Genomic DNA, 18,909 nt, shown 5'->3' with positions numbered 1-18,909 from the left:
ATATATACTCTCTTATGAAATTTGTTATTAACAACCAAACCCAATTCAAAAGTAATAGCAGTGTGCATAACTACAATACTAGGAGAAAGGATGATCTCCACTATTCAAGATTAAATCTAACTTTGGCACAGAAAGGGGTGAATTATACTGCCACTAAAGTCTTTGGTCACTTACCAAATAGCATCAAAAGTGTGACAGATAACCAACAAGTATTTACGAAGCAACTAAAAGAATTTCTGATTGACAACTCCTTCTACTCCACAGAGGAATTTTTAGATATAAATTAAGAAAAAAAGAAAAAACAAAACAAAAAATTATAAAAAAACAAAAAAATAAAAAGTTGTTATATTAACTTAATTATGTTGTTAAATTAACTTAATTATGTCATGTATCGGAAAATTTTACTCGTTCCACATCATTACGAAATATCGTATTCATGATCCATGGAACTAGTATTAATCTAATCTAATCTAATCTGATTCCCGTGGGACAGTCACTGCTCTGTGTCTCTTGGATCTTCCAGTCGGTGACCTACATGCTAGGATTGGCATCACATGGGGCCCAATTTGCACCAGGGTAGACAACCTAGGAAGTATCTCCAAGAGTACGGATACTGCCTCTTCAAAAAGAAAGGGTTTTTATTCAATTTAAGTCTTTTTATATCAATCACTTTGTTGCTGTACAAAAATGTTTTAACTGTTGGGGCTTCGGTCGGTCACCTATCGAAGTGCTGCGACAAGGACACCAGTATGCAGGAGATGTGCAAAATCGGGACACAAAAAGTGAGAATGCACGCAGGAGAATCCTGCAGGCTGTATACCACGCAAACACAGAAATAGAACATACGATAAGGTAGGCGGGCCAGACTGTCCTACATATAAACAGCCCTACGAAAGACAAATACAGCGCACCGAGCACGATGTTCTGGACAACGTCCGTTAATAATGAGTGCTACCATAACTGTCAGAACCCCCCCCCCCCCAACACACGCAGGGACAGACGCAACTAATAACACAAACAGGCAAAGATACAAATCTCCGTCGACTAGGATGAGAGGCTGGCGGCGAGCCGTTGCCTGGCGGCAACACATGGCGTTGTTACAACCCCCAAATGCAGATACTAATAGTAATGTAGAGCCTCAGTTCTGGGAGACAATACAATTTACATACTTCAGCATTACCAACTACATAGACGATATGTGCGTGAAGGTAACAATTGAGTATGAGGTGGTCAGGCACCTGAAACATCACGTGTTTGATTAGGCCAGCCGGCCGGAGTGGCCGTACGGTTCTAGGGGCTACAGTCTGGAACCGAGCGACCGCTACGGTCGCAGGTTCGAATCCTGCCTCGGGCATGGATGTGTGCTATGTCCTTAGGTTAGTTGGGTTTAATTAGTTCTAAGTTCTAGGCGACTGATGACCTCAGAAGTTAAGTCGCATAGTGCTCAGAGCCATTTGAACCAATTTTTGGTTAGGCCATCTTCCAGGCGTGTCTCTTTTCGCGAGTTGACGAACTGGAAGACGTAATACTATGAGATAGTCCAGAGAAATGTAACGACGTCCTTGAACATCCTGAGAATGAAAATGTCACGGAGTTCACAAGAAATCCGACACCACAGAGAACGACAACTGCACACTACCCGCACAACAAGCAGGATAAAATACAACCAAATGTAGACTCTATATTACACCAGTTCGTTTTGTCTACGGGGGTAGCACACACAGTCACTACGATAAACAAAACAGTAAGGTAGCAGAACAGGAAGACACAGCCTGCACCGGCACAACACCAGACATAACCACCCCAGAAACGGACATACAACAGTCACCTTTCACGAAGTAGTCCTCAGAAGAGATAAAAAACAAGTCACTATCAGGGGAAATGCTCAGCCAAAACACATCAAACTCCACACTATACCAGAAATCATAAAGCAGGGAAAACATGCTGCACAGCAAAATCGCTCGAAATCGGAGAAACAAACAAACAGTCCAGAACACCATCCAGACACAACCAAGGATCCCCAGGTGAGTGCAGTTAATTACGTAAACTACGAAAACTTAGAAGCTAACCTACGGCTTAGCGGACTAGAAAACAAGGATATATTTCAAACAGCTCTTCGCTATGTAATACTATCTAAGAATGAAGAGGGGGATGAAAATCTGCTTCCAAATTACAGAAGAAACTGTCAGGATAATACTAAGAATTGAAAATTGTGTGGCAACCACTGTTGTTTTTCACTTGGGATCCTCCAGTGAGTGACAGATCTACACGTTAGAATAAGTGTGGTGTGCATACTGTAAGACCTTCGGTACACACACCATCAGATTATTTGACTTGTCGCTCTAACGAAGTAGACGAGTGTCAGCAAAATGTCTCGTGGTCTTATCGTGGCATGTTTATCTTCTGCCATTAAGAGAGATGATAGAAATGCCACTTGCACACTTAGAGTAGCAGATTGACAGTGACCAACTTTAAACAGAACTTGATTAATTTTCACACACATTTATTAAAATAGTAACAAGCATAAACCTTGTGTAACGTGATTCTGTATGCTATTTACAATTGACAATCTGAAGTTCCTTTGGTGTTGGTATGTTAATCTTATTCTCACATTTCTCTGATACTTGACAAAGTGTCTATACATTTATCTTCATGGCTATGTACAGGAATATGATAATCTTCTTAGGTGCAGACTGGAACTTGACTATAGACTAATGCAGACTAATGCAAACTGACTAATTGGAGATCTGTACACTCATTATAATACCTCACACGTTCGTGTATCACTGCCCGAGTGTGATCCACGAGGACAAAAGGTTACACTTAGCAGACATCTCATTGGCTGCATTACATATTAATACGCGGATCGGCAGAAGCAGAATTTGGTCCGTCTCGAAGGCAGCGCCATCTCGTAGTGCGGAAACGGACGAGCGCTGCGCATGCGCCGTTGTGCTTAGAGGTGCGCGCTCTAGTGGGAAAGTTGTGTACGCTCTGACTATGCAGAACTATGTACACAACATTGGTGAAGTGTGATCATTCGACCATTGTGTGACATTTCGTGCAGTGGGGAAGTTTCAAAACTCGGGTGTGTGTGTACGACACTCTCAAAGTTAAAATCACAAAAATCTGTGGGTGGAAACATTTGCATCTGTGCTTGCTTATCAGCAATAGGCTAGTGAGCAACATCGACCATTTCTACCCTGCATCATTACTGGTGATGAGAGACTGTGTCTTTATGCTAACGTACGGAAAAGAACAGAATAGAAGAGCCCAAACAAAGCTCCCACTCCCCGTTCAAAAACCTGTGTGCACCCACAAAAGATAATGTTAAGCATCTGGTGGAACAGTGACGGTGTGGTGTGCTACGAATTGCTACCCCAAGGTGTAACCATCATTACTGACATTTCTTGCCAACAAGTGAGACCTCTTGCAGACACAGTGCGAAAAAAAACGACAAGGAAGACTACGTGGAGTGATGTTACTCCATTGATAACTCCCTCAAACGTTCTTCTAGACTGACAAGAAACACTATACAGCAGTTGGGTTAGGGAGTCAATCCGCACCCACCTTATTCAGCTGATCTTGCGCTCCCAGATTTTCACCTTTTCCCCTGTGTGTCGGACAGCCATGAAGGAACTTCCTCTCTGGATGAAAGTGTTATCCGAATGACTTCTCCGCCTAAAACGATGTGATTTCTACAGTGGCGGAATCGCAAAGTTACGCCAGTGTTGGCAGACTGTTGTAAATGGTGAAGCAGCATAATGATATTGTGGTGTGCGTACTGTAAGACCTTCGGTACACACACCATCAGATTATTTGACTTGTCACTCTAACGAAGTAGGCGAGTGTCAGCAATATGTCTCGTGGTCTTATCGTGGTGTGTTTATCTTCTGCCGTTAGGTCAGACGATAGAAATGCCACTTGCACGCTTAGAGTAGCAGATTGATGGTGACCAACTATAAACAGAACTTGATTAATTTTCACACAAATTAATTAAAATAGTAACAAGCATAAACCTTAAGTAAATTGATTCTGGATGCTATTTGCAATTGACAATCTAAAGTTCCTTTGGTCTTGGTACGTTAATCTTATTCTCATATATCTCTGATACTCGCCAAAGTGTCTATACATTTATCTTCATGGCTATGTACAGGAATATGATAATCTTCTTAGGTGCAGACTGAAACTTAACTGGTACAGACTAATGCAGACTGGTTCAGACTGGTGCAGACTAATGCAGATTCCTGATCGGAGGTCCGTACACTCATTATAATACCTTGCGCGTTCATGTATCACTGCGTGAGTGTGATCCGCGAGGAGAAAAGGTTCTACGTTACCAGCAATCTCACTGGCTGCGTGAGATATTAATACGTGGATCAGCGGAAGCAGAATTTGGTCCGTCTCTAAGGCAGCGCCATCTCGTAGTGTGGAGACAGACGAGCACTGCACCTGCGCTGTTGTGCTTAGTGGGGCGCGCTGTAGTGGGAGAGTTGTGTACGCGCTGACTACGCGGAACTATGTACACAACAGTAAGATACCCTGCGAGGCGTACCTTGCACCAGGGCAGAGCTCCTGGAGATGATGGGCCGGTCGGCGTCGGCCTCGTCGCCGCCAGACGCCGCCAAGAGGTGCAGGGTCACATTGAGGGGGGGCCGAGGGGGACGGCGCGGCCCCCCACTGAGGGTGACCAGCACGGCCGTGGCGCCCCCTGCCACCGCCGTCCGCGGACTCACCACCGTCACAGACCTGCAACATCACAAGCATCCTCATGAAAATATACTCCACCCAGTCACAAGCAAAAGAGGGAGGTGAGCGAAGGACTGTAATGTCCCCACAGCAAATACCCTCTACCACGTACCAATTAATCATTTACAATCAAGCCATCCACATTCATTCACTTTGGAAAAGTTATCTGATCTGATTTTCACGTAATACAGGGTGTTACAAAGAGTGAAACACGTATGTTGTGAGGCGGCGATGGCGAGGCATTGCAGAATCTTTGACCAGAGAGCCATTTATCGTAGTTAGTCTGCGCTTGACCGCGCGAGTGTTGCGAGCAGTACGCTAGTTGTCGTCATGCAGTACACTCTGTCGATAGCAGTAGCTCAGTTCAGTTGCGTCCGGTAGTACGCTAGTAGTCGTCATGCAGAGCAGTCGGTCAGTAGTAGCAGCCCAGTGCAGTTGTGTGATGTAGTCTGTCGATAGCAGTAGCTCACTTGAGTTGCGAGCAGTACGCTAGTAGTAGTCGTGCAGTACAGTTGCGAGCAGTCTGTCAGTGGGCAGTCTGTGAGCAGGGCAGTATGTGCGTAGTAGCAGCCCAGTGCAGTTGTGTGTGAGGAGTCGGCGAGCGTCGACATGGCATTCTGGTCAAGATGCTGAATGAGGTATATTGTTAATTAAGGTAATCATCAGATAATGTAAAGTTTATTTATTGTAATTAATTTCCAACAAATGCCCCAATAATAATTTTGATTTCAAAGCAATTTTTACACACAAAAAAAAAAATCATTTAACTACGATTTCCTTCATTTCCCTTAAAGAAAAGTTTCAGTTAAATTTAAAAATAAAAAAAAAATATTATTTGCAATGCAGTTCCTCCAACCCGTGCGCAACAATAAGAGCAGAAATTTGACAAGCAGTTTCAATGAGGTAAGAATTTAATTCTGATTGTTTTGCACAGGGCCAAAGACCGATATTTCGGTTTAATTGAATTATCATTGTCACTGAAGTATCATTAGCACTGAATTGTTTTTCATTATTTTTGTGAGGAACTTAAACTTGGGTCAGATTGCGATTCTCACTTTTATTGTCATTAAATTTAATTGCTAGGGAGGTTACGCTTGGCTCCCATTTATTATTATATTTTTTATTTAAATATTTTTGTGGGGACAATATTGCTTCTTGGCTCAATTTCTATTAAATATTGTTTTTAAAATTTTTGTGGGGAGGTTACACTTGGCGACACCCAGTCCAGGATCGAATTTCGTTGAGAGTCTTTTGAAAAACAGTCAGATATCTGCTCTTATTTGCTTAGATATAATTAGGATTTGGCGCAACGCTTTTACTAATCTTGTGACTTTCTTTCTACAGGTCAACGGCAATTCGTTGCTCTGTTGTATTTGTTTGTTGCCTTTCTGTATTTGTGCTTATTTCTTTTGTGAATAATTGTGACTATTGTGAAAATGCCGCGAAAGACTATGAATAGTGTATCGCGAGGTATTTTGAATGAAATTACCGACTTAAACAGCGTGACCGATAGTAATTGTGACACGCAGTGTAATGATGACAATCCTGCGTTCACTAACAGTCAGTGCATTCCAACCACTAATGATGACTTTTACCTTAATGATGAACAAACGAACTCAATTGTCTCGTCTGTTAATTTGACGACAATTGATGACGCGGAGCGGTCTATAGTAATGAGCGCTGCCGAGCATAACACACCCGATTTAGAAAATCCAAGTAATGTACAGACAAATTTTTCTAGTGAAAATGAACAGTGTACTGGAAGTACGACGGATCTATTTAATTCCGAAATAGTGTCTGACAGTGTACATCCAGCCGGCCGAAGTGGCCGTGCGGTTAAAGGCGCTGCAGTCTGGAACCGCAAGACCGCTACGGTCGCAGGTTCGAATCCTGCCTCGGGCATGGATGTTTGTGATGTCCTTAGGTTAGGTAGGTTTAACTAGTTCTAAGTTCTAGGGGAGTAATGACCTCAGCAGTTGAGTCCCATAGTGCTCAGAGCCATTTTGAACCAAGTGTACATCCGACTGATAAACCATTCTGTAAATTACAGAATGACCAAATGGTCACGCAAAACAAGACAATTTCAGATCCACCATTAAATAGCACGGAGAATAGAAATGCTAATTTTGTATCGGATCCACTTAAGGCATTGTTGCTATAAATTCTTGAATCAAACAAACAACAGAGTGAGAAAACAGACAACAATTTCAGACAACTTAGGGAATATAACAAACAAGATAATGAAAAACTCAAACAATACTTAAATGAAAAATTAGACGACAATTCCAGACAGTTAAATGAAAAATTAGACGACAATTCCAGACAGTTAAATGAAAAATTAGACGACAATTCCAGGCAGCTTAGTGAACAAATTAGAGCCGTTGCTGCGCAGTGTCATGACACTAAGGAACAGTTACGCGAGGAAATTGAGGCTAGCTCAAAGAAAAGTAGCGAAGAAATTAGGTCTGTTGCGCAAGAATTAAGTGAAATGCAGACAGTCGCAACAGAAACACTTAGAGTGGAAATTAGTACAGTCGCTAAACAATGCTCTGAAAAAGCTACACAATTACGCGACGAGTTTAAAGCAATGACAGCAGAACTTTCGCGCACAATGGATGAAAAGATCGACGCGAAATTCGACCAACAGAACACTCAGATTGACGAACGCTTTAATCTTCACATACAAAACAGTGATACGCGTTTCCGTAAATTTATTCAGGATCAAAACAAAGTAAAACGACAAGTAATGGAAACAATCACAGCACAGAGACAGGAAGACAAACGTAAAATGTTTGCGAAGGCAAAAACGTATGTAGACAATAATATTACTACAGTGTCCGACAAAATTAACACCAACGAACAGTTGAACGCGGAATTACGTCATGAAATTTCTGATCTTAAATCAAAAACAGATACACACACAGTAAATATTCAAACAGTGACAGACAGATTCGAACAATTAGAACTAACACAGGATTGCGATGTCATCAAAGCTGATGTTAAAAAACTGAGCGAAACTACACGTAAGTTGCAAAAACAGATTAATGCGTCCGATTCTAAAATCGATGATCAGGCAAAAATACTGACTGAAAAATATGATGAATTAGCCAGTCGTATTGATGCTATTGAAAGTAATAATGATAATAAATCAAACGATACTGCACCGATTTCATTTAAGCAAACACCTGAATTTCAAAATTTACAGCAGACAATTAATGAGATAGATTCGTCTAATAACACGTTACGTGGAAAGTTATCGAGTTTACAACAAGAAGTAACGCGTATAATGTGAGCAATTTACAGAGACTACGCGAATTAAAATCCGAAAAGCTACGCGACTTAATATCTGAAAAGCTACGCAACTTGAAATCCGAAATGACACAGACGAACAGATTCTCACACAAACCCGAACGTGTTCTCAAATTCAGTGACGAGAACGTTGATAATAAGCAGTTTGCATTTGTAAGAAAATGTAAGGAATTTAATAATGACAGCGTACAGGTACACGCTTTACACTGTATACGACAATTTATCTTTGTACATTCACCGCTATTGCCTGTAATGCAGAAACTAGCTTTGAACAAGAGGCGACAATTTGCTATTGTATTTTCATCAGCATTACGTATTATGCAGAAACTGGAATTAGCAAGAATACAGCGATTTACTTTTGGAATTTTACCGCTATTGCTTGCAACGCAAAAGCTAAAATTTATTTGCAGTGCGTAAATGACCTCAGGGGATTCATTACGCTTTAATGAATATGTGCCGTAGCGAGCATAGGGCCCCGAGCTGTAGTAGTGCTGTTTCATCTTTAGTTTTCTGCACTGCTGCCTTTTCTTCTACTATTCTTTATATCTATCAAAACTGCTCTTTAACTATTGCTCTATCTAGAATTAAGAAACATTGTAATGAAAACCCGATATGACAAATCTTTTACCGAATGTGACAATTTTCAGTAGGCACTCCCGTAATGACAACTACCGCCGTAACGTTAATAACAGATAAAATCGTAATCATCAGTATGTACAAAATTGTCGGCAGTCGCAACCACATTTTTGTAACAATAGATGTTTTTCACCACAATAGCATGAAAGTCAGCCGCTTAGCATACCTAACCAACAATGCAGTCTACAAGGTCAAGCAAACTTTAATGTTTCGCCGCGTGCACGTATAGTCCCAGATCCAACAAATAGTAACGCACAGTAGCAAGGAAATAACTACGTATAGAAAACACAGTATTTGAATTCTTATCGCAATGTACCGTATAGAAGTGACTATCATGACCAACGTAAAAATAATGAGCACAATTTTCAGCGTACATTTAATAACAGTCGATCTTTTCAGCAGCAAGAACATCAGCAACAACACATTATCATGAATGATCCAGACAATAGGTGTCATCCATAGCGTAATACGTCAGGATTAGTTAACAGAACAGTTCAAATAATCGAAATGCCACAGCATCTTCCCGTTAATAATAGCACGTACGACAGAATTTGACCAGACACAGTACAGATTGCATATTCCAGTAACACAAGCACTACCTTTGACACGCAAAATGTAGTTCACGAAAATGTAATTACTTTTGACGACATCAGAGACACTCTTTTGCAGGAAAGACCATTTGTTCAGAAAACTATTTCACATCCTATCATCGAAATTAAAATTGGTTCATCGAAATTTTCAGCAGTAATCGATTCCGGATCACCTATATCAGTAATAAATGAGGAGACTTATAACGAGTGTAACAAAGAGAATACTTATCCGACATTACCTTTAGGCAAAACCAAAGTGAAGGGAGCAGTATCGAGTAAAGGTGTAGACGTTAAATTACAGACGCATTTATCATTTTGTATTGCAGGTCATACTTTTCACTCTAATTTTTGGATTGTTCCTTTATTGACAACAGACGTTATTTTAGGTACGAATTTTCTGGTACAACACGACGCAGTCATTGATTTTAAGAATTCGTATTTAATGTTAAAGGATGAAAATGTACAACTTGCTTTAGAATTTCAACACTCTTTATCTGCGGAAGAACAAACAATTAACCGCACAGAGGTCATTTCCGCAACACGTAACATAGACTGTAATCCCACATTGTTCACGGATACGTACGCACACAACTATAATACTCCAGACGAAGCTGACTACGACGTAATACAGATGATTTCTGATAAGGTTAAAGAGAGCAGTGCAACTACAGACGACGAACGAACGCAATTACACGAAATTCTTTTACAGCAAGCTCCAGTTTTTGACAACATTCCTGGTACTATGTCCGGATTTACGTATGAATTTCAAGTCAAACAGCACGATACATTTAAAGCTAAGCATTATCCTATTCCGTATATTCATAGAGAACAAGTTAAAAAACAATTGCAGGATTTGCTTGACCAAGGAATTATTGAACCGGCAGTTAGTCCGTACATAAACCCGTTACATATTGTTAAGAAAAAAGATGGCTCACTTCGCCTTGTACTTGATTCGCGTCACATTAATGACATTATTATTAATGAAACAGATCGACCACAGACACTAGAGGAACTTTTACAGAAATTTCATGGTACAGCTATTTATTCCACATTAGATTTGAAATCGGGATTTTGGCAAATTCAACTTCATCCGAACTGCAGAAAATACACAGCTTTTCTCTGTTTTGGCGACTGTTATCAGTTTTGCAAATTACCGTTCGGGTTAACTATTTCTTCTGCAGCTTTTATTCGCGGTTTGAACACAATACTTCCGACAGAACTTAAGGACAGAATTACGACGTACGTAGACGATATTCTTATTGCAGAAGCTAACTGGTCTGAACACAATGTGATTTTAGAACAACTGTTGCAAACTTTCCATGCACAAGGACTCACAGTTAACCTCAGTAAATCGCACTTTGGCAAAACTTCTATAAAATTTCTTGGACACGTAATTTCAGCAGAGGCCTAGCACCTCATCCGGAAAAACTTCAAGCTCTACGTGACATTACTGTTCCTACGACAAAGAAGCAATTACGCAGTTTTTTGGGCTTAATTAACTTTTTTCGTAAATTTATTCATCACTCTGCTTTAGACACACCCAGATTATGCCAATTAACAGGTAAAAACAGTATTTGGTCTTGGGATAAGCAAGCACATTCTGAATTTATGAAACTGAAACATGCTTTGTTGAATGCTCCACTGTTATCGCACCCAGATCTTACTAGAAATTTTTCCGTTGCCACCGACAGTTCCAACACCGCTTTAGGCGTACACATTTTCCAGGAAATTGAAGAAGATGGCTCTACAGTAATTAAAAACATCGCATTTGCCAGCCGCATTCTGTCACCTGCTGAACGAAATTATTCTGTTACAGAACTGGAAACATTATGTGTTGTATGGGCTTTCACGAGATTTAGGCACTTTCTTTATGGCAGACATACCACCGTCTACACAGACCACAGAGCGATACAATTTTTACTTTCGGCTAAATTCACTCACGATAGATTAAGCAGATGGAAACATTATTTGCAGGAATTTAATTTTACAATAGTTCACATTCCCGGCACACAAAATGTTATAGCAGACGCACTATCGCGTTCTCTCGGCAACAATCAGCAAGACGTAGCAACCAACTTCTGCAAAACAAATTTCAGTGTCATGTACATTCAGCAAGTTGCATTTGAAAACTTTATTTCATCGTCATTACAGGACATAGCACAAGAACAAAACAAAGACAACGTGTGGAAAGAAATTAAACAGCTTTGGGAAGATAAGAATAATGTTACGATTAGAAACCATTACACTGTACGCAATGAAATTCTGTTTCGCCGCTCTCATCCTGACAGCAACAATTGGTTATTATGCATTCCTGACGAACTGGTTAACGAATTAATCTGGTACACTCATTTAAGTTACGCACATTACGGAGCACGAAAATGTTTTCTTATACTGAGACAGAACTGTTATTTTACTAACATGGAGAAACGTATACGACGAGTTTTAGCGTCTTGTAAAATTTGCCAGAAAGCTAAATCAGACACCACTTCACATATTCCTCCTTTATATCCCATTGTACCCGTTAAATTAAGACACATGGCCGCTGTAGACATTTTTGGTCCGATTCCGAGAACTAACAGAGGTTTTTGCTACATCTTTGTCGCTGTTGAGCTCACTTCAAAATTTGTTACTTTCACTCCATTACGCAAAGCTACTGCTAAAACTGTTTCGAAAGCATTTGTAAAACATTTTCTATTTCATGTAGGGCATGTGATGAAAGTAATTTCTGACAATGGATCTCAATTTCGTTGTAGCACATGGACACGTATGTTACGAGCTAGAAACATTTCTCCGATCTATATATCCAAGTACCATGCTTCTTCGAACCCCTGTGAAAGATTAATGAAAGAAATTGGTAAGCTGTGCCGAATATACTGCCACAAAAGGCATATTGATTGGGATACACACATACTCTCATTCCAAGATGTTATACTGTTATACTGAAAAACGTTGAACCACCAAACAAAATTAAAGATTTAGTAAACTTCCCTAAATGTCGTCGACTAAGACACCACGAAATAATTGACATTGCGCTGAACAACATCAAACGTGCCGCAGAGCGCCGGAGAAGACAACAAAAACAGGTTTGTAGACGCCGCGACTTTCACGTTGGACAGAAAATATTAGTACGTACACACTATTTATCCAGTAAATTAAAAGGTAAGTGCAGTAAATTTGAACTTCTATACGCAGGTCCATATCGGATTCGCAGCATCCCTCACCCCAATGTTGTACACGTCGAAACTTTGAGAACCAGAAAATCGAAAGGCAATCACCATATCTCAAACATTAAACCGTTTATTGAATGAAACCACTTTATGATGTAACATGCTATGATGCCATTTATTAATGCAATTATATTCACATGACTAATTACTGAGGATTATCGTATTTTTTATTGGCAAGTGCCCGACAAGGTAAGGTTAGCAGGTCGCTTTTCTTGTCGTTACACATCAGACCGTGCACATTTTCCATTTTTTTTGTGTGTATGATTGTATTCCAGTTTTGTTTGTATGCACTGTGAAATAGTTAAGATATAACACACACCAGTCGACTTTGACATTTTTTGCCTTATGCCATCTCAAGATCATGACCGTTTTACATTTTTTGCTGCTGCATTGTGATATTCTATGTACATTTTTGCATCTGAACACTGTCAATGTCTTTGACATATTACGTTTTCTGTCATGTTATGCTGTATGGTTAATTATGTTACCATAAACCAGTCATTATTTAGTGGGTATATGATTTAAATGCAAGACATTAATCTCTGTCCATCAATTTCAGAAAGAAATGATGCGTGTAAGATATAAATTCAACAGAAATGGGAATTTCACCTACGGAATAAACGAAAGAAGTTGCAATAACTTTATGGGGAAGAGTAAATGGATCAGGATTAACAAGCATTGACAAGAATATACTATGCTCATCGTAGAATAGCAGTCTTAACTAATTTTTTCTTTCAGAATACAAGGTGATTGATGCAGGCTGTCAGACAGAACTACACATCTTAGTTTTAGTGATGAAATATGCTAGAGATAAGGAATAGTTGTATAATGAGTAATGAAGTGATTTTTTTGCAGATGATAATGAATGCTGATGAATAATGATGAAGAATATGCTATTATGAATAATGAAGTTTTTCTTTACAGGTGATGATAATAATGAAGTTATGATAATATGGATAATGAATAATGAAGTTTTTTCTTTACAGATGAGGATAATGTTGAAGTTATGTATTTATGCTATGTAGTTATTTAAGTATTTGTTGCAGTTTGCTTTGACAGCAGGCGTTATATTGCATAGTAGGATGACGGAAAGTTTTGGAAAGGACAGCTATGGAACACATTTTTATACACATTTCACTACCTGTTAATTCGAAGTTCACTACTTTTCAGCATAGTATGCGTTTCTTCTTTCAGCTCGATAATCCATTTTGTATTTTTTTTCAGGAGAAGTTTTTCATGATACTTACTAAACCTGTTACTTATTATACCTGTTCTAGTACTTGCATTTTTTATTTTTTACCCATTTGTGTTTATCATTTATAAATGTGATCACATATACTGCCTTGTTGCATAACCTTGCTACAGCTGACTCATGACGAATGACGTTACCTATCCTCATTTGCAGCAATAGGTCAAAAGCAAATAGTGTTATGCCTCAGCAATTAATTATCGATCCCAACGCAATGCATTGCTAACAAAAAAATGTATTACCAGTCCCAAATAGTGATACCAGTTTGAGAAAGTTCTGAGTAATGCTGAACAGCAATGAATAATATGTCACTTGGAAAATGATTAATTAATTATGCTATCCTTTGTAATTGGAAAGGAATGTGATTGTTTCATAATGCTTTGTAATTATGAGAAGGCTAATGATTAATACTATATTGGAATGACAAATGATTAATTAACTATGCTATACTTTGTAACTGGAAAAGAATGCGATTATTTCGTAATGCTTTGTAACTAGGAAAAGAAGGTTACTGATTCTATGTAAAACAATTAATGAACATTTTTCTGTAATACTACATACATGGTACAGAAATGTTCAACAACTGGGCTATGAATGCCGCAAACTACTAATGAAGAATGGTATGTGACTTAATGTCCTTCACCTTATGAGCTAACTACCCTGAATTACTGCAATGTCCATTTGTCCTGTCTATCCTAGTGATCATGGAGCACTATCTTTGGTTTTGCACAAATTCTACGTTGGTGTGCCTTGTAAGAGCGTGGTGTTGACACGACATGCTGTCCACTACCGTGAGCGATGAAGACGTTATTATGGTCCCACTGTTTGGTGTACCTAGTGTACTGCCAAAATGAGAACATGGAACATTACTACGACAGTTCAGTGTCTTGGCTACACTGATAAATTCTGATGGGAAAAGAACTTCAAATTGTGTCACTTGGTGTTGTGCTTCTGTGGAAAGATATGGACTTTCAGAACAGCTGTGTGCAATCTAAAGTGCTACAACCATGATGCAATCCTTCCCTTTCCTATCCTAATTCTTGTCACATAGTGAAGATCATTTTTTTGCTAACATCATTTATGTTCATGGGTTATACATTTTTTTCGATTCGCTGAACTCCAGTGCGAGTACACTTACGGCACTTGTCGATATGATTTTTTGCCATTATGTTTATTTGTTGTGAAAATGCTAAAGACATTTTTTTGATTTGCTCTGAAGTACAGTATATGTGCACTCTTGTCTTTTATATTGTATATACATTTTTATTTTGATGATATGTTCTGAACTACAGTGCATGTGCACTTATGTTAGGTATTAATATGTTTTCTACTGAACTTCAGTGCCTGTGCACTTTTCTCATTTTTCAATATGAATTGTACTCATTCTGTATGTTCAATACTTCAGTGCGTATGCACTTGCGTCATTTCTTACTCATTGTATATACATTTCGTCATTTGCTGATATGTTCTGAACTGCAGTGCATGTGCACTCATGTCACTTGTCAACATGATTTTTTTGCCATTCTGTTTCTGCTAAAGAATTTTTTCAGTGCCTGTGCACTTTATCTGTCAAATAATTTTTTATATACATTTTTCTGATTTGCTACTAAGTTTTGTACTCATATCTTGTCTTTGTCTGAAATGTTTTGTACTCGGTGCATGTGCACAACATTTAATTCATGTATCTAAATATTCTGTAAATTGTAAAAGTTCATTAATTAAAGAAAAAATTTTGCCGCGCTTGGCAAGTCCAAATGACTCACCATCGCTGCCAAATTTTTGCCCCCCCAGTGGAGGGTTATGAAACACGTATGTTGTGAGGCGGCGATGGCGAGGCATTGCAGAATCTTTGACCAGAGAGCCATTTATCGTAGTTAGTCTGCGCTTGACCGCGCGAGTGTTGCGAGCAGTACGCTAGTAGTAGTCGTGCAGTACAGTTGCGAGCAGTCTGTCAGTGGGCAGTCTGTGAGCAGGGCAGTATGTGCGTAGTAGCAGCCCAGTGCAGTTGTGTGTGAGGAGTCGGCGAGCGTCGACATGGCATTCTGGTCAAGATGCTGAATGAAGTATATTGTTAATTAAGGTAATCATCAGATAATGTAAAGTTTATTTATTGTAATTAATTTCCAACAAATGCCCCAATAATAATTTTGATTTCAAAGCAGTTTTTACACAAAAAAAATCATTTAATTACGATTTCCTTCATTTCCCTTAAAGAAAAGTTTCAGTTAAATTTAAAAATAAATTAAAAAAAAAATATTATTTGCAATGCAGTTCCTCCAACCCGTGCGCAACAATAAGAGCAGAAATTTGACAAGCAGTTCCAATGAGGTAAGAATTTAATTCTGATTGTTTTGCACAGGGCCAAAGACCGATATTTCGGTTTAATTGAATTATCATTGTCACTGAAGTATCATTAGCACTGAATTGTTTTTCATTATTTTTGTGAGGAACTTAAACTTGGGTCAGATTGCGATTCTCACTTTTATTGTCATTAAATTTAATTGCTAGGGAGGTTACGCTTGGCTCCCATTTATTATTATATTTTTTATTTAAATATTTTTGTGGGGACAATATTGCTTCTTGGCTCCATTTCTATTAAATATTGTTTTGAAAATTTTTGTGGGGAGGTTACAAGAGGTACGGCCAAACTTTCAGGAAACATTCCTCACACACAAAGAAAGAAAATATGTTATGTGGACATGTGTTCGGAACGCTTACTTTCCATGTTAGAGCTCATTTTATTACTTCTCTTCAAATCACATTAATTATGGAATGGAAACACACAGCAACAGAACGTACCAGTGTGACTTCAAACACTTTGTTACAGGAAATGTTCAAAATGTCCTCTGTTAGCGAGGATACATGCATCCACCCTCCATCGCATGGAATCCCTGATGCGCTGATGCAGCCCTGGAGAATGGCGTATTGTATCACAGCCGTCCACAATACGAGCACGAAGAGTCTCTACATTTGGTACCGGGGTAGTGTAGGCAAGAGCTTTCAAATGCGCCCATAAATGAAAGTCTAGAGGGTTGAGGTCAGGAGAGCGTGGAGACCACGGAATTGGTCCGCTTCTACCAATCCGTTGGTCACCGAATCTGTTGTTGAGAAGCGTACGGACACTTCGACTGAAATGTGCAGGAGCTCCATCGTGTGTGAACCACATGTTGTGTCGTACTTGTAAAGGCACGTGTTCTAGCAGCACAGGTAGAGTATCCCGTATGAAATCATGATAACGTGCTCCATTGAGCGTATGTGGAAGAACATGGGGCCCAATCAAGACATCACCAACAATGCCTGCCCAAACATTCACAGAAAATCTGTGTTGATGACGTGGTTGCACAATTGCGTGCGGATTCTCGTCAGCCCACACATGTTGATTGTGAAAATTTACAATTTGATCACCTTCGAATGAAGCCTCATCCGTAAAGAGAACATTTGCACTGAAATGAGGATTGGCACATTGTTGGATGAACCATTCGCAGAAGTGTACCCGTCGAGGCCAATCAGCTGCTGACAGTGCCTGCACACGCTGAACATGGTACGGATACGACTGGTTCTCCCATAGCACTCTCCATACAGTGACATGGTCAACGTTACCTTGTACAGCAGCAACTTCTCTGACTCTGACATTAGGGTTATCGTCAACTGTACGAAGAATTGCCTCGTCCATGCAGGTGTCCTCGTCTTTCTAGGTCTTCCCCAGTCGCGAGTCATAGTCTGGAATGTCCCGTGCTCCCTAAGACGCTCATCAAATGCTTCGAACGTCTTCCTGTCGGGACACCTTCGTTCTGGAAATCTGTCTCGATACAAACGTACCGCCCACGGCTATTGCCCCGTGCTAATCCATACATCAAATGGGCGTCCGCCAACTCCGCATTTGTAAACATTGCACTGACTGCAAAGCCACGTTCGTGATGAACACTAACCTGTTGATGCTACGTACTGATGTGCTTGATGCTAGTACTGTAGAGCAATGAGTCGCATGTCAACACAAGCACCGAAGTCAACATTACCTTCCTTCAATTGGGCCAACTGGCGGTGAATCGAGGAAGTACGGTACATACTGACGAAGCTAAAATGAGCTCTAACATGGAAATTAAGCGTTTCCGGACACATGTCCACATAACATATTTTCTTTACTTGTGTATGAGAAATGTTTCCTGAAAGTTTGGCCGTACCTTTTTGTAACACCCTGTATATGCGGCGACAGCTCGTAGAAGCCAAAGTATTTTCTAGTGCATTTATTCTTTGAAATTACAGAGATGGATATATGCATTCTCCATGGTTGTTGCAGTGGTAACTAGGACAGCTTCTGGAGTATCTGTTGAGGGGATTGACGTGTTTCTGAGAGATACATATTCTGCTTTTCTTCTCGCTAAAGCGAGCCAATCAACATTTGTGCAGCTAGCGGTTTGTTTTGAAGAGAAAAAGATTGTAAAAGGAAAATAATTAAGGCGTGGAATCACCGGAGATCTGGACATGTAATGGAGATGGATTTAATACACGATTTCCCCCCTAAATAAGGTTTGACTTTTTTGTTCTGGAGTGAATGAACGAATGAGTTTTTTTTAATCATTTGATGATCACGTTGGCCCTGTAATCAGTGGGGAAGTGTCAGCTGTGTCGAAGAGAGCCTCCAATCACTGAGTCTGTGTTAAATCGTCCAAAAAGGCTTCGTACACATCTGAAATTCGCAATCTTTCGTAAAAGGAACAAATTGTCCAAACGATTGATTCTCCCGACTGACTGCAGTGTTTAACCGTAATAATAAATGTAAAGATCACTTACAGCAAGCCAGCCGCTGATTACCAAGACGAAGGACTCCAGCAAAGATTCTATTTGGCTGATTTCACGTAATGAAATCTTATATTAAAAACTATACATAGATAAAGGAGAGAAAGAGAGAGAGCGAGTGAAAATAGAGATGATACTAATAATCCTCCATTAGTTTAATTTTTCGCCTGTCTTATCACGGATCAGCCAAGAACTGGGAGGGCCTTACTTTACTGTATAGACTTGTGTGTGAAGGTGAAGGGATCTTAAAGACAACAGATACACGTCTATACGGACAAGACATTACACAGAGATAGCGGCTAGCTGCATTGATCATCTATTCTTAGATTAAAGAGACGGCAACTTATTATCCGAA

General features: G+C 39.6%; 1 protein-coding gene across 1 annotated transcript in view; it reads right to left on the bottom strand.

Annotated features, from left to right (window-relative positions):
- LOC124718676 (C3 and PZP-like alpha-2-macroglobulin domain-containing protein 8) overlaps positions 1-18,909 on the bottom strand; it is an 852,528-nt gene that overhangs the window by 511,004 nt on the left and 322,615 nt on the right. The window contains exon 3 of the mRNA XM_047244301.1: positions 4,553-4,746. Coding sequence (XP_047100257.1) covers positions 4,553-4,746 — 194 coding nt within the window. The remainder of the gene's footprint in view (positions 1-4,552; positions 4,747-18,909) is intronic.

This window comes from Schistocerca piceifrons, chromosome 10 (assembly GCF_021461385.2).
Source record: "Schistocerca piceifrons isolate TAMUIC-IGC-003096 chromosome 10, iqSchPice1.1, whole genome shotgun sequence".
Lineage (NCBI taxonomy): Eukaryota > Metazoa > Arthropoda > Insecta > Orthoptera > Acrididae > Schistocerca > Schistocerca piceifrons.
Note: the sequence above shows the minus strand (reverse complement) of the source record. Positions and strands in the feature narration are given on the sequence as shown.